Below are 15,516 nucleotides of genomic sequence, written 5' to 3'. Positions count from 1 at the left end.
AGGCCCCTGACAAAGTAATAAGCTGGAAAGTATCTAGATAACTTTCCTTTTGATAATACATTCTTGAGAACAGAAACTAGCACATGTGTATAAAAGAACAGAGTTTTCCTTCCTGCTGTCTAGAAAGAGCACTGGAACTGGGGTCAGGTTGCTTCAGCTCTTGCCTTAAGTAACTCTACAACCTCATCCATTCTGGACTCCAGTCCTCATCTATAAAATTAAGGGGCTGGAGTAGTCCCAGCTACTCTGGAGGCTGAGGCAGGAGAATGGCATGAATCCAGGAGGCGGAGCTTGCAGTGAGCTTAAGATTGTGCCACTGCACTCCAGCTTGGGCTACAGAATAAGACTTCTCAAAAAAAAAAAAGAAAATTAAAATTAAGGGGTTGGATTCTGGTTTGTTCTGGGTCCCATGAGCTGTGCCTTTGAATTGGGTGGTAAACGCAGATATCTAGCAATGCTATCGGTCCACTATTATCAGTAAAGACCACGCCAAACCTAAAACAGTGTGTGTGTGCACGCGCATGTGCACGCTTGCATGAGTGTGGATGGGCACACACATGTGTGCACATGTATGGCAATACACAGAATGCACAAGATGCTTTGACATCACTTAGATTGTCCCCTGCTATTATGGCTGTCTGCAGGTTTGGCAAATAGACCCCAAATTCGTTGTGAGGGAGTGAGATGACCACTGACTCAGAATGGGGAAAATTAAATTCAAGTCCCAATCCTGACTGTGCTGGCAAAGTTTGCTTTCTGTCTCTGGGGGTGCAGAACTGAAGAGAGCCCCTTGTTTCCCTCCCCACCTTTCCCTCCCCATCTTTCATGGAAAGGATTTGGTTCCAGGATCTCCCAGTTCTGTGTCTCTTGGGAAAGTGTCTCTGACCTATTTTCGTTTGAATTTGCATGTTCTCTGCATGGATTATCATCTGGCCGACTCGAGTTTTGCTTATTTCTTTTGTTTGATCTGCTCGGGTTTCATAACGCAAGCTCTAAGGCCAATTTTAGCCCTTCTTGGATTATAAGAGTGTCAAAATTAAGATATTGAAGAATTTGTCATGGTTTCAGTCAAGGATACTTGTCTCCTCTGCCCCCACCCTCCCTGGTGAGACTTTCCACTTTGGCCCAAGTAAAAGCCTTCCCCCTCCCTAGATCCCTCCCTAAATGGAGTCTGGTTTTCACATTAGCTGAGAGGAGGCCCTGAAGTCAGAAATCCTCGGCACATGAGTCACTTTGTCTCTTTGTGCCTCATTTCCCCCATCTATAAATAAGTGGAGTCTTGCACTTTCTCATCTGCCAGTGTTGGAGGGCTCTCCATGGAGGTGGCTTTGTGCAGACCAAGGGCTCCTTTCTCACTGGCACATCCTGCCTTCCAAGGTGGATTCCCTTGACTATCAGGGCTCAAGGGGATTCTCTAATAAAGCAATGCATCTCTCTGTCTCCCGGCTTCCACTCCTGGTCCCCTCCAAGGCCCCTTCATTACTGTCTGTGTGACCTTTCTAAAACGCACAGGCAGCCTTGGCTAAAAAGCCTTCGGTGCCCTGCTGCTACCTTCAGTAGGAAGGTTTCAGCAAATGAGTTCAAAAGGAAGCACAGTGAAAACTGACACAGAGAACTAATAGCACACCCAAACACATGCCAGTGTACAGCCTAGATCCATTTATTTGAATCTATAAGGTGGAAGGCAGTGTTCTGAGAATAAAGGGAGGAATAAGACTTGGCCCCTGTGTTTGAGAGGCTTACATCCTTTTAAAGGTAAGCGAGTATACAAAAATAATAATGTTTTTTATTTTTTTAAGTATTGGAAGTACCTTAGAAATCATTGACTTTGCCCAACTGCCCCATTTTACACTTGTGGAAACCGAGGTCATAGAATTGGTAAATTACGAAGAAAAATGTGTTTCCTGGTAGGTCTCCCTGCCTTCACTCTGCCTCCACCACCAGGAGCCTCTGCGCCCAGACATCTTTCTAAGGGGTGTGCCATCCATCACTCCCCACGAAAAAACTCTCTGTGCCCTCCAATGCAGCTAGACTGAAGCCTGTGATGTCAGCATGGTCAGATCCCTGCAACCTCAGCTTGTGTTCATGGCACACTGTGCTTCTGCTACCCTGGCCTTCTCTCTGCTATGTGAACACACTAAGCTTTAACCCCTCCCGTTGTCTTGGAGGGGAAAATTCTCCCAGATCTTCAGGCTTCTTTGTGTCATTCAGTCTCACTCAGCTCAAAGGGCACTTCCTCTGGGCTGCCCCACCCCTACCAGACACCCAAACTAGATGCACAACACTCGTCACTCTTTCCCATCACCCTGATTGGATGCCTCTAAAGCATGTACCACTATCTGTATCACTGCTCATTTATTCATTGTTCATGTTTATTGTTTGTGTCCAATCACTGGAGAGGAAGCTGCTGGAAGGCTAGGATTTGTCTCTATTTCCAGTGTCTAGAACATAATTGGTTCATAGTTGATGCAGAAAAAATATTTGTTGAATGACTAAACAAACAAATACATATTGAAAGAAATTCAAAAATGCAGGATAGTATAAAAATACAAATAAAAATCACCTATAACTCCTCGTTCTGGTATTACTTTTGTTAAAATTTTTTAGTATTTCTTTTTTTCAGGTCTCTTTTCTGTTTGTATACATATGATATTCAGTATGCATTTAATAAAATTGAGACTACGCTAAATTACAGTTTGTCTCTTGCTTTTTTCCACTTATTGTATGGTATTTGCATGTGTTAGGAAATAATGTTTTTAAATGCTATTTTAAGTGTTGCAGAGTATTTCATATACATTTTTCAAAATTAAGCATTTCCCTATTGTTGGACCCTGCTAATTTAATTTTTTTTTCTAATTGATCTTCCCTCTCCAAACCATTCTAATAGCACTTGGCTTTTATGATACTTGTGGTAACTGTTCCTAGCTGTGAGTAGTTTGGTAAAAGACATTCATTTCTTTCCAGGAAATACCAATAGACCTGTCCTTAATTTTGTATGTTTTCTGTGGTCTCTTTCAGTGGGGATTGACTTGGTTGATGACCCAGTTATTAAGTCAAAGATTTGTGGTTAGCAACGAGTTGAGTTTCTAACATTTCCTGGTTGAAAAATAAACTAACATGAATGGAGGGGTAGAGGTAAGTCTCAATCACATCTAATGCAGACTTTTAACCAGGAACATTTTCCTGTTGAAATTAATCAACACTCAGGAACAGAAAAGTAAAGAGTTTCCAAATCCTCATAGACTTATAAAATCTTAGCGAACTGAAAGGCATATTAAAGGTAACTAACTAACTCCCTCACTTTTAAGCAGGAAACTAAGACAGAAGGGGGCACCATGTTGCCCAGAGTCCTATAGCAAATAATGGTGGAGCCAGCCCAAGAAGAGACAGCAAAGTTCTTCACACCTCAGGCCAGAGTCATATCCACACAGATGAACTGAGGTTTTGCTGCATAATGAGTTTTAGGCTGTAGATGACCAAGTTAAAAGACAAAAATTTAAATTATAATGTCTTAGAAAAATCTATTGAAGAAGAATTGTTGTTGATTATCCAATTATTAAGCTCACTTAATTGGGACACCCTTCATCCTAGTCTCCAAATTTTTCTGAAGATGCACCCCATTAGTAAACATTTGTTAACATACCCTTAGTATCTGTGTATGTATTGTGCCCAGATTATACACATACCACTGTAATAATATACTATGTATATTTTTAAACATACAAAAATAAACATTTCACCAGAATGAAGTAAAACAAAACAAATAGTTGTTTTATTATTTTTCCTTTATATCAGTAAGTTGTCTTTTCTGCTCCCTGAGGGGCCTGCAACACATTTTGGAAACTGCTGCACAACATCATTCTTTTTCACACAAAGGGTCATGACTTATTAGTGAGGTGTGAAATCAGTTCAGCAAGTTGCAGCCACCGTATTTTAAATGAATTATCATACAACAGATAAAAAATAATAAGTTGATTACAGGTGGTAAGGATGACTGTTGTTTATGGTACATTTTTTCAATTACAATCATGTGTCACTGAATGACAGGGATATGTTGTACATTGTATTTAATAATTACAGGGACCTAGATGGCATAGCCTACTACACACCTAGACTACATGGGATAGCCTATTGCTCCCAAGCTACAAACCTGTACAGCATGTTACTGTCCTGAACACTGTAGGCAATTGTAACACAATGGTAAGTATTTGTGTAGCTAAACATATGTAGACACAGAAAAGGCACAGTAGAAATATAGAATAAAAGATTAAAAATGGTATATCTTTACAGGGCACTTACCATCAAGAGAGCTTGCCCGTCTATAAGTTGCTCTGGGTGAGTCATTGAGTGAATGTGAAGGCCTAGGGCATTACTGTACACTGCTGAAGACTTTATAAACACTGTACTAAATGTATACACTAAATTTGTACACTAAACTTATAAAGAAATATTTTCCTTTCTTCAATAATAAATTAAACAGCTTATTATGACATTTTTACTTTATAAACTTTTTGACTTCTTAAAAATTTTTGACTCTTTTGGAATCAGTTTAAAACACAAATTGTTTTGTGTTGTACAAAAACACGTTGTGCAGCTGTACAAAACTATATTATTTCTTTATGGCCTTATTCTATAAACATTTTTCTATTTTTAATTATTTTTTTACTTTTAAATTTTTTTTGTTAAAAACTAAGACACAACCACACACATTAGTCTAGACCTACACAGGGTCAGGATCATCAAGATATCATGAGGCGATAGGAATTTTTCAACTCCATCATAATCTTATGGAGCCACCATGGTATATGCGGCACATTGTTGACTGAAACGTCATTATGCCATGCATGACTGTGCTTGTGGGAATGTGTGTATGTGTGGTTTGGATGGGGGGAGGTGGCATACTGGGTGGCTCTGTAAAGTGCAAATCCACCCAAATCAGCAATTGGATATTCTTATATTACTTCCATAATCTCTAACCTCACCACCCATCTTCAAATTTAATCCACACGACATCCCTATGATAAAGATATTCCTACACACATCATGCAATACGTCATGTAAGTGATCATCATGATGATGTGGCGTAGGTTAAATAACTTGCCCAAGTTTCAGATCACGAGGTCAGGAGATTGAGACCATCCTGGCTAACACGGTGAAACCCTATCTCTACTAAAAATACAAAAAATTAGCCGGGCGTGGTGGTGGGCACCTGTAGTCCCAACTACTTGGGAAGTTGAGGCAGGAGAATGGCATGAATCTGGGAGGCGGAGCTTGCAGTGAGCCCAGATCGCACCACTGCACTCCAGCCTGGGGGACAGAATGAGACTCCGTCTCAAAATAAATAAATAAATAAATAAATAAATAAATAAATAAATAAATAACTTGCACAAGTTTATATGGCCTAGTACAGGCAGGATTTAGGCAGCTGAATCCACAGGTGCTGCTGAACCACCAGGAGACCTGCTGCCCAAGTAACTGCAAAGGGGGCACCGAGGACTGTCTAGGACCACAGGTCAAGTTCCACCTCTAACAACCTAGTTTGTTAGCCCTTCCTTCCTTCCTTCCTTCCTTCCTTCCTTCCTTCCTTCCTTCCTTCCTTCCTTCCTTCCTTCTGTCCTTCCTTCCTTCCTCCTTCCTTTTCTGTTCTTGCCTGCCAGCTTTCCTCTTTCGACCTTTCTTCCTCCTCCTTCCTTCTCTCTGTCTCTTCTATCCTCCATTAAGTATTGGTTTTTCATGAACTAGATTTTGGGAAAGATTTCATGGAGCTACAGGGGATCTTAGAGATGACCTACTTCAACCACTTCATTTTTGAAGACGAGGAAATGGAGGTCCAGACAAGGGAAGGGTGTCACCATCAGCTTGTGTCACACCTAAGGTGAGAACCCACTTCCTCTTCCTCCTCATCCATCAGTCTTTCCTCTGTACTAGCTTTATGCTGCCCTATAAAGAGTCCACACTTAACAGAGTCTGCCCCTGGGCTTTCTTTCCTTGAATACTAAGAATTCATGTTAATCCACATAAAGAATTGAGAGATCGGAGCCTTTAACAAATGCCAACCAACATTTACAGTGTATTGTCTGTCAGCACAGTGCTGTGACAGTGCTGGGGATAAAACAACACAGACACCAGGGCATCAGCCCCCACCCCCACACTGCTTTATGTACTCTCAGGGCACAGGGACGCCTCATTCTGTGCTCTTATCACATTGACTTGTGTCATCTTTTGACTGTCAGTCTCTCCCACTGAACTACAAACCTCCTGAGAGCAGAAGCCCTTTTTCTTTTATTGTTTTCTCAGCAATCCATATCCTATTGCACAAATCAGGACCTGGCACATAATAGATGCTCCATAAGTAATGGTTGAATAAACAAATAAATACATAGTACTCGTATTAGTTCGCTAGGGCTTCCATAACAAAATACCACAGCCTGGGTGGCTTACACAATGGAATTTTATTTTCTCATGGTCTTGGAGGCTGGAAGTCCAAGATCAAGGTGCCTGTAGGGTTGTTTCCTCTGAGACCCCTCTCCTTGGCTGGCAGGTGGCAACCTCTGGCTGCCTCTTCATATGGATTTTTCTGTGAGTGTGCACACATTCCTGGTATCTCTCTGTATGCCCTAATATCCTCTTCTTATGAGGACACAAGTCAGAATGGATTAGGGCCCACCCTAGCAGCATTGTCTTAACTTAATCACCTCTTTAAAGGTCCTACCTTTAAATATGGTCACATTGTGAGATACTAGGGATTAGGGCTTTAACATATGAATTTGGAGGGAATACAATTAATTCAATCCATAACAGCCTCCTAGCCTTAACTAGCTCACTGTAGCACACAAAAACATAATAAGACAGCACAATAACTGCTCTAGTAAGAAAGAAAAAAGCCTGTTGAGACACATGTAATGGTTGCATATATGCACCGGGTCACCACTAGCCTGTGGCAGAGCTAGGGTGAGAACCCACTTCCTCTTCCTCCTCATTCATCAGTCTTTACTCTGTACCAGCTTTATGCTATAATTATAATAGCTGCATCACTGGGCATCGCCATGTACCATGTATTGTTCTAGGCATAGAATGTATTGCCTCAGATAATCCTTGCCGGTATTAAATGTCCACAAATATTGCTAGTGCCTGCAATGTCAATCACTGTGCTAAAGCTATATCATAGTGGAAAGACTCTCACTGCTTAATAGGAAAATGCAGATGCACACACACTCAAACACACACACACCAGTGGTATGCTGTCTCTGCCCATTTCTGCCAGGTTTATGGCTCTCATAATATTTGTTCCTCAGCCAGGTAATTTATTCTGTTTCCAATTAGGAAAATAGGAATCATTCTAGGTCTTTCAACATCAGAAATTTAATGTAGGTAATATTAATACCAACACTTCGCAGGTGAAGAAACTGAGGAATAGCCAGCAAGTAACTGTTCAATTCACACAGCTAGTAGATTGCTGCTCCAAGGCTTAAACCCATTATTCTGGCTTCAAAGTCCACTCTTTTAACTGGAACCCCATACTTCCCCTCAATAGCAGGAAGTCTTATTTTTTTTTTAATCCCAACAGGAGAAGGGATCTGAGATCATAGCAGAGAGGAGAGAAATTAAGCAGAGCTGCAAAGTGGGGCAAAGATAACACAGAGAAGAGACACAGAGAAAACAGGATGGCATAGGTCCAGGTTCGTAAGCATCTGGCTGAGCAGGTGGCATAGAGGGCTGGTGAGTAAGGTGAGCTAGCCAGTAAGATGAGGATGGAAAGGTAAGCTGGGGCCAGAATAAGTGAGGTCTCATTTGATGTGAATATAAAATTGGGCTGGATTCTCTAAATGCTGGTGAGCTAATGATCTTGCAGTGACAGATTATTTAATCTTACCTCCTCATTTTGCCAATCAAGAAACTGAGGGCCAGAGAGAAATGACTTGCCCAAGACTACAAAGCAAGTTAGTGGCAAAACTGGGGCCAGCAACCAGGTCTCCCATGGCTAGTACCATCCAACTCTGTTAAACAATTCCTGCATAAGTGTATGAAAACTGAAATAATTTAAAAGAATGCCTCTTTCCATGTTTTCCCATGTCTTTCACCCAGTTTTGACCCCCCGTTTTTTTAGGTGATTAAACTTTTTCCTAAGTTTCAGCTAATTAATATCTTCCCACCTAAAATAACTACTACGGTTCAAAGCCAGAATGATTTTATAGAAATTGCTAATGATGCAGTCTTCCTGTGTGGCTCAGTTGTATGTGGCAGAATGGCTCACAGGTACATTTTATAGACTAGAAGTACCTGTATTTCTTCTGTTTAGGTCTAACAGATATGTAGAGATATGGAGAAAAACTAAACAGCCACTCTGGCTGGGTTTGTTTTACCAAACAAACATATCAAGTCCGCAAACATTTGCTGGTGTCTGGTATATGCCAGGCACTATGTTAGAGTTCCAAGATCCAAAGATATATGAGCTCACTTCCAGATGAAAAGGCTTTCACTGTTTAGTAGTAAAATGCACATACATCCACATACACACACATCTGATATGCTGTCTTAGGGCTCCTCAGAGTAGTGATTCCCTAGCCGGGTGACTCATTCTGGGTCCAACCAGGAAAATGTAAACCACTCTAAGTCTTTCAAAATAAGGAATATAAGGAACTGGATGCACAGGTAATGAAAAAGCTGAGAAGCCAAACGAGATGGTAAAGCACCACAGAGATTAGCAACAGCAGGAAGATGCTACTGCCTCTGAGCCTGGAGGGACACAAGAACAGGTAGTGTTACCAGATTTGGGAGGCCAGGACATCTGTCAGGAGTACATGAAGCACTGAGCACTGAGCACATGAAGCCATTGCTGGAGATGCCACCAGAGGCAGAGAGAGAAAAGAAGAAACACCCAGCTTCTCCCCTCCCCTCCTTCGGTCTTTTATCACTGACTCCCATCAGCCAAACCTGCCTTGAAGCAACAGGGTAAGAGATCCTGTAGTGTGCAGGTCCCTGGGATGTTGAGCAGAGCTGGAGAATCATGAGGCTCCCTTCCTCATGATTCTCCAGCTCTGCTCAACATCCCAGGGAGAGCAAGTGGCAGCTGCATGGCACACCAGGTGAGCTTGGGCAAAGCACTTAGTCTCTCAGTCTGAGTTTCCTTGTTGATAATTTGAGAAGAATAACATCACTCAAGTTTGTTATGAAACTAATGTGAAATAAAGTATGTGTAGGCATTTTATAAGCTTCAAAAAGCATGTATACAAATGTAAGGACTTTAATTCTTCATTTTAATTCAATGTTTTAGATTTTAGGCTCTGGGGAAAAAAAGAAGTGAATGGTGTTTGGATGTCACCAGGAACTTCATAACGCCTAGATAATTATATAAGTAGAGGAAAATATCCTTTAATTGTACTGCTTGTTATCTCACTCTGTCTCTCTTGTCCATCTGTGAAGACCACTGAGTGATTTTGAGGAAACTGGCACATAACTGAAAGGATGTCAGAGTATACTCTCGGTCCTATTTGGAGATATGTCCATGGCTTTGAGTCAAAAAGTGACAAGAAATAGGATTCTAGAAATTACTTCAAGACCATTTATTTCACTCTTTTAATTTCAAAAAGGACCAGTTGGGAGAAGGGATACAGGCACACAGCACAAGCTCAGTAAATCTCCCTTAAAGGAATTTACACAATGACACATGCCAATTTCTTTGCTGAGAGAGACACAGAGCCCTGGAAGACCCTCATTCCTTCCCTGACTGGCCCTCTCTTCCTTGGACTTTAGGGTTTCAAATCAGTCTTATATAATAGTTTGTACTTTCAACTTTTCCTTCTTTCTGTTTCATCATATTTAGGCTTCCTTTCTTTCCTTTTAGTATTTTATCTCTTCTTTCTAATCACTTTGACTTGACTCCTCAATTTCATGGACTTTTTCCTATATACTATGTTAATGGACAATGAAAGCTTAGCATTAAGCTATTTCTATTTTAATTTGAGAGAGTGCAAGATTTTCCTCAATAACTCAATTCCCCTTTGTATTAGATTAGAAAGTATGACAAACTCTTTGAGACTAGCTTTTCTCCCAACCCCAGGGTTTACAGTGAAAATCATAAAGTATTATTTCTTTTTTTTTTTTTTGAGACAGAATCTCTCTCTGTCACCCACGCTGGAGTGCAATGGTGTGATCTCGACTCACTGCAACTTCCACCTCCTAGGTTCAAGCAATTCTCCTGCCTCAGCCTCCCAAGTAGCTGGGATTACAGATGCCTGCCACCAAGCCTGGTTAATTTTTTGTATTTTTAGGAGAGATGGGGTTTCACCATGTTGGCCTGGGTGGTCTCAAACTCCTGACCTCAGCTGATCCACTCACCTTGGCCGCCCAAAGTGCTGGAATTAGAGGCATGAGCCACCACACCCAGCCTGATCTTTTTCTTTCTACTGGCACAAAGTCCAGGCCACAGCCAGAACTGTTGACTAAATGCTGGGATACTCACACCTGGCCCAGAAGAATGGCAGTAATTCTATCTGATACAATGTGGTTTGACCCTCTAGGCAAAAGTGATTCTATCTTCTTTAACTTTTTATGAGTTGCAGGGGCAGTTGTTAAGTGAATAATAAAGTTTAGGGTGTATTCCTCACTGTGGAAAGACTATTTTGATTGCCTCTAAGTTTCCTTTTAGCTCTGACATTTAAGAAATCAGTATTATTCCACCAAAGAAAGCCTATTATGGTCACAAAAGCCCTAAGATAGTAATGATCCCCTGAGTGACTCATGGAATTCCCAGTGGTCCACTGTGAATTGACATTTTATGGGTACAGAGACTGTGGCATCTTAAAATGTCAGAGCTGGAGGAGCGTCAGTCATTATCTGCTACCAGTGCATTCAGGAGTCTGGGACCTGAAGCTTATCGGTATCTACTCACTGAATCCTTCAACGGAGATTTATTTTTATTGTTCTCATGCCACATGCCAGGCATTGTACTAGGTCCTGAGGTGCAGTAACAAATAAGATAGATGAGGTACCTGACTTCACATATACCAGTGAGGCAAAATGCACGATAACAAGGAAAAGATAATAAAGTTTGTAATATTTGTTTAAAAGATATAAATAATATCATGGATTTATTGTGTTCAATGGACAGTGAATAACTTGGGGGGAGGGAGATGACTGCAGAAGTGACTCTTAAGACGAGATCTGAACCTTGAGAAGAAACCAGCTGTGGAAACCAGGGTTTAAAAAAAAAAAAAAAAGGCAGAGAAAATGAGATATGCAAAGTCTCAGAGGCAGGAAAGAGCTTGGTATATTTAAGGAGTGGACGGGCAGCCAATCTGGCTAGAATTAAATAGAAGAAAATTAGTATGAGGAGTGGCTGGAGGAGTTGGCTGGGGCCAAGTCAACCTCATAGGCCCTAGTAAGGAGTTTTGGTTTCATTCTAAGAGTGGGAAGACTGAAGCCTTTTCTGCAGGTAAGTGTCATGACCTGGTCTACATTTCTTAAAGACACCTCTGAGTGCAGTAAGGAAAATGATCTGTAGGAGAGAGAATGAGGCTATTGCAATAGTCCAGACCAAAACTATCTATCTATATCTATCCATACATCTATATCTATCTATATCTCTGTATATAGATACCTATATCTATATCTCTAGATAGATATCGATATCTATATCTCTAGATAGATATCGATATCTATATAGATATAGAGATATAGATATATATTGTTATCTATATCTATATCTATCTATAGATATATAGATATAGATACAGATATCTATATCTATATAGATGAATTTCAAAGAGGACCAGAGGGGAGAAGGAATAGGGGCACATGGCACAAGCTCAGTGTGCCATAGATATCTATACATGGATATATATCTATATAGATACAAAATTGGAATCAGTGGAGCTGGGAAGAAGTAGAGGAGTTTGAGATATGTTTAGGAAGCAGAGCCTATAAGACATGCTGATCACTTGCATATATAAACTGAGAGAATTAGAGGTATAGAAGACTTCTAGATTTTGGAGAAATTGGACGAATGGATGTATTGTTATTGATGTAACGAACCTTGGAGGTGGGTGGGATCAGAAAGACCTATTTGCTTTAAAAGGAAATGGGGAGTGGACAGGTATGTTGGCAGCATAAGAACTGGAATAACAGCACATCTCATTCATGCCTTAAAAGAATGTGAAACTTTGAATTTACAGCAATGGTATTCAATAGGTATGACTTTGCCCCTAAGGGACATAGACACCAGGGACGCTGCTAAATATCCTCCAATGCATGACACAACTCTCACAACAAAGAGTTATCTGGCCAAAAATATCAATAGGGCTGAGGTTGGGAATCCTTACCTTACAGGTTGTCTTTTTGGCATTTATGCAAATGAAGTCCCAGAGAAGATGATTCTGGAAGGTGTCACTGCCTGGATTAACCTCTGTGGTGGAGGCTGGTGGGAGCTGGTGAGTTATGGGGTTTGCAGAGTTTTCCTGTGAGTGGAACAGTCTCCAGAAGAGGGTCTGAACCCTCTGGGGCCTTGGAAAGAACAGAACATTGATTGAATTCAATTAGAAGGCCCTGGACGCAGTGGGAGATGAGGTGGATATGCCGTCTAGTGAGAACTCAACTAAGCAAGAGGATCGATGGCCGTGAGTCTGGGCAAAATCAAGGGTTTCCAGGCGAAGAAAAGGAGCATGGGAATCCTAAGGGGCCTGGGGAGAGGGAACGGGAACTCCTGTTTGAATCCAGGCTTCTTGGGGCAGGTGTTCAAATTAGAAGTCATCTGGAGTCTATTAGTTCTCATAGTAAAATCACCTGGGGAGATTTTCAATGTACTAATGCTCCAGCTGGGCCCCACCCCAGAGGCTGTGATTGAATTAGTCTGGCTTAGGGCCCCAGCACTGGAATTTTAAAAGCTACTCCGTGTATTCTGGATTGAGAACTACCCTTCTAAGCATTGTACACTCTGATGCCTATGGGGCCAAACAAGTAAAGGAAAAGAGGGACAGGGTAGGCCCTGCCTAAGTGGGCAGCCTCTGCTCAGCCGTTGCCTGCTCTTGCCTTGTAGAAATCGGCGCTGTGTTGCCAAATCTTCCTGTCTTCTTGGTTTTTTTGTTTTGTTTTTGTTTTTTTTTTCTGAGAAGCCTAAAATCCAGATTTTTTAAATGTTGGCTCTAAATATTTTAAAATCCCATGCCAAACAAAACATGTCTGCAGAGCACATATTGGGCCTCTGGGCTGTCATCTAGCAACCTCTGACCCAGCCCAGTGGTTTTCACACTTTTTTTTAACCACAAGAGGTTTTCTCCAAACAACTTGTTTTGTAGAACTGTTATAAATTAAATAAACTTAACCAGAACCTTGGTTTAGAGCAGGACAGAGACACACTCAGCCTCTCCTTCCAGCCCAAGGCAGTTCTTAATGCTGCTCCTGAGACCATCTGGTTCTTGGGAACTTCTCTGGTCCATTTGCCAGATGAGAAAACTGAAGTCTTCATAATACAGTCCTGGAGCAGCACCTGTCCCGCAGGGCCACTTAGAAATATGTGTGGGGACCTTTGGAGTTGTCTCAATGACAAAGTTGGCACTACCTGGCACTCAGTGGCTGGCAGCCAGGGATACTAAACTTCCTGCAATGTCCAAGACAATAATCACCCTACACAAAATGCCAATCACTCCCTGCTGGGAAACACCAGATATGGAAGTGGAGACCCAAGAGAGGGAACATCATCTGGCACGATCATGGCAAGTACACTCTAGAACTTTGGCCTCTGCCCCAAGGGCTTAAGAATTTTCATCTGCCCCCATAAGGAGGGGTCACTGGCAGAGCTGAGTTGGCCATACTCCAAAACACAGGAGAAAAAGAGATATTTTAAAATTAAAGCCAAGTAGCCTCTTGAGGTGGGACAGCCATTATGTTAAAAAGCTAAGTGCCAGGTTTTGAGAAGCAACTTGAAAGGAAATGGGGACTGTGATATCTTCCGCCTGGGCCAGGGGCCAGTGGCTGGTACTGGGAGGGGGCAGATCAGCTGCAGCAAGGAGCAGAGGTGCTGGGACATGCTGGAGTCAGGGCAGCTGCGCAGATTTGTTGGCTCCGTGGGTCATTTAATCCCTAGGCCAAAATATGCCAAGTTCAAAAATAGGATGTGGGAGTAAAAGGTGAAAGGAGGGTGTCCCCAACACTCCAAGGAAATAGAGCCAAAAGAAAAATCATCTTCATATTTTTGTCATCACAATGCCACACATTGTACAGAGTTTCACTGTAAAACCATTACAACAGGATCACCTTCTCAAGAAGTGCCAGGCAAGGGGAGAATTATCCCTATTTTACAGGCAGGGAAATGGAGCCTCAGGTTCATGCTTATCTGGCGCCTACCCTATCTTTTTCTTTTTTTTTTTTTTTTTTTTTTTTGAGATACAGTCTCACTCTTTCATCCAGGCTGGAGTGCAGTGGCGTAATCTCGGCTCACTGCAAGCTCCGCCTCCCGGGTTCACGCCATTCTCCTACCTCAGCCTCCCGAGTAGCTGGGACTACAAGCACCCACCACCACGCTGGCTAATTTTTTGTATTTTTATTAGAGATAGTGTTTCACTCTGTTAGCCAGGATGGTCTCGATCTCCTGACCTTGTGATCCACCCGCCTCGGCCTCCCAAAGTGCTGAGATTACAGGCATGAGCCACCGCACCCAGCCTCTGGCTTCTGCCCTTTCAAGATCTGAGTTTATTTGTTCATGCTTACTTTCACCATCCACATGATGAAGGTCAAGGGAGGTATTCGTATTCTCGGTGTGTAGATTAGACTAGCAGTTCCCAAACTGTGGTGGGCATCAGAGTTACCTGGGAAACTTGGTAAAAACACAGCAGACCCTATCCGATTAGAAGAAAGGAGCCTGTGTCTCCTTCACGCTATCAGCACTCACTCCAGGTGATTCTGATCATCACCAATACCCCAACAGGTCTAACCCAGGTCAACAAGACAAGCCCACTTACACAGTGCTTGGATGTCACAGCAATGTCAAGTTACTACGTGGGTCTAAATATTTCTCCTCTCAGCCAGTGATAGAGCTGAGGCAACATCCAGTGGTGTGCTAGTCAGCCAGCTCTCCATGAGGGGGGATCCCTAACTTGTAGTATTTGTCTATTTCTGTGGTGTAACTACTGGGGTCATGGCCAATTTCAAAGTACTGGGGTGACATCACTGAAGATGGAGTTGAGAAGAGGTGCATACAATTAGCTCTTTTGAGATAGTCTGAGCCAGCTTCAGCATGCATCTTTTGGGTCTCATCTTCGAAGATGGTGATCTTTCCCCTAAAATATCCAGAGCTGGGATGTGGGTCAGGCTCATGACAGTAACAAGGAATGCATGCTCTATAACATCATTTTCAGGGGACAACAACATCGATTACTGCTATTCTACCATTATCTTTGAAAAGCAATAGACATAATTTTGAATTTCAACTTTGTGACTAACGACTGTGTGATGCTGAATGAGTCTCAAACCTCTCTGGGCATCATATTTCCCATACTTAAAACTAGAAATAATAATACATTC

The 15,516-nt window shown here is 41.9% G+C and overlaps 2 protein-coding genes across 3 annotated transcripts in view; one reads left to right on the top strand and one right to left on the bottom strand.

The window, feature by feature from the left end:
- The window catches only part of ADRB2 (adrenoceptor beta 2), a 31,096-nt gene extending 18,635 nt beyond the window's left edge, over positions 1-12,461 (top strand). Inside the window, exon 2 of the mRNA XM_055285693.2 lies at positions 12,328-12,461. Within this exon, the coding sequence (XP_055141668.1) occupies positions 12,328-12,461 (134 nt within the window). The remainder of the gene's footprint in view (positions 1-12,327) is intronic.
- SH3TC2 (SH3 domain and tetratricopeptide repeats 2) overlaps positions 12,416-15,516 on the bottom strand; it is a 209,878-nt gene continuing 206,777 nt past the window's right edge. For both annotated transcript variants that reach the window (XM_063643223.1, XM_063643224.1), the window contains exon 19: positions 12,416-12,501. In XM_063643223.1, coding sequence (XP_063499293.1) covers positions 12,434-12,501 — 68 coding nt within the window. In that variant the 3' untranslated portion in view covers positions 12,416-12,433. The remainder of the gene's footprint in view (positions 12,502-15,516) is intronic.

Source organism: Symphalangus syndactylus, chromosome 7 (assembly GCF_028878055.3).
Source record: "Symphalangus syndactylus isolate Jambi chromosome 7, NHGRI_mSymSyn1-v2.1_pri, whole genome shotgun sequence".
Taxonomy (NCBI): Eukaryota; Metazoa; Chordata; class Mammalia; order Primates; family Hylobatidae; genus Symphalangus; species Symphalangus syndactylus.
This window is presented reverse-complemented; position numbering and strand designations above follow the sequence as displayed.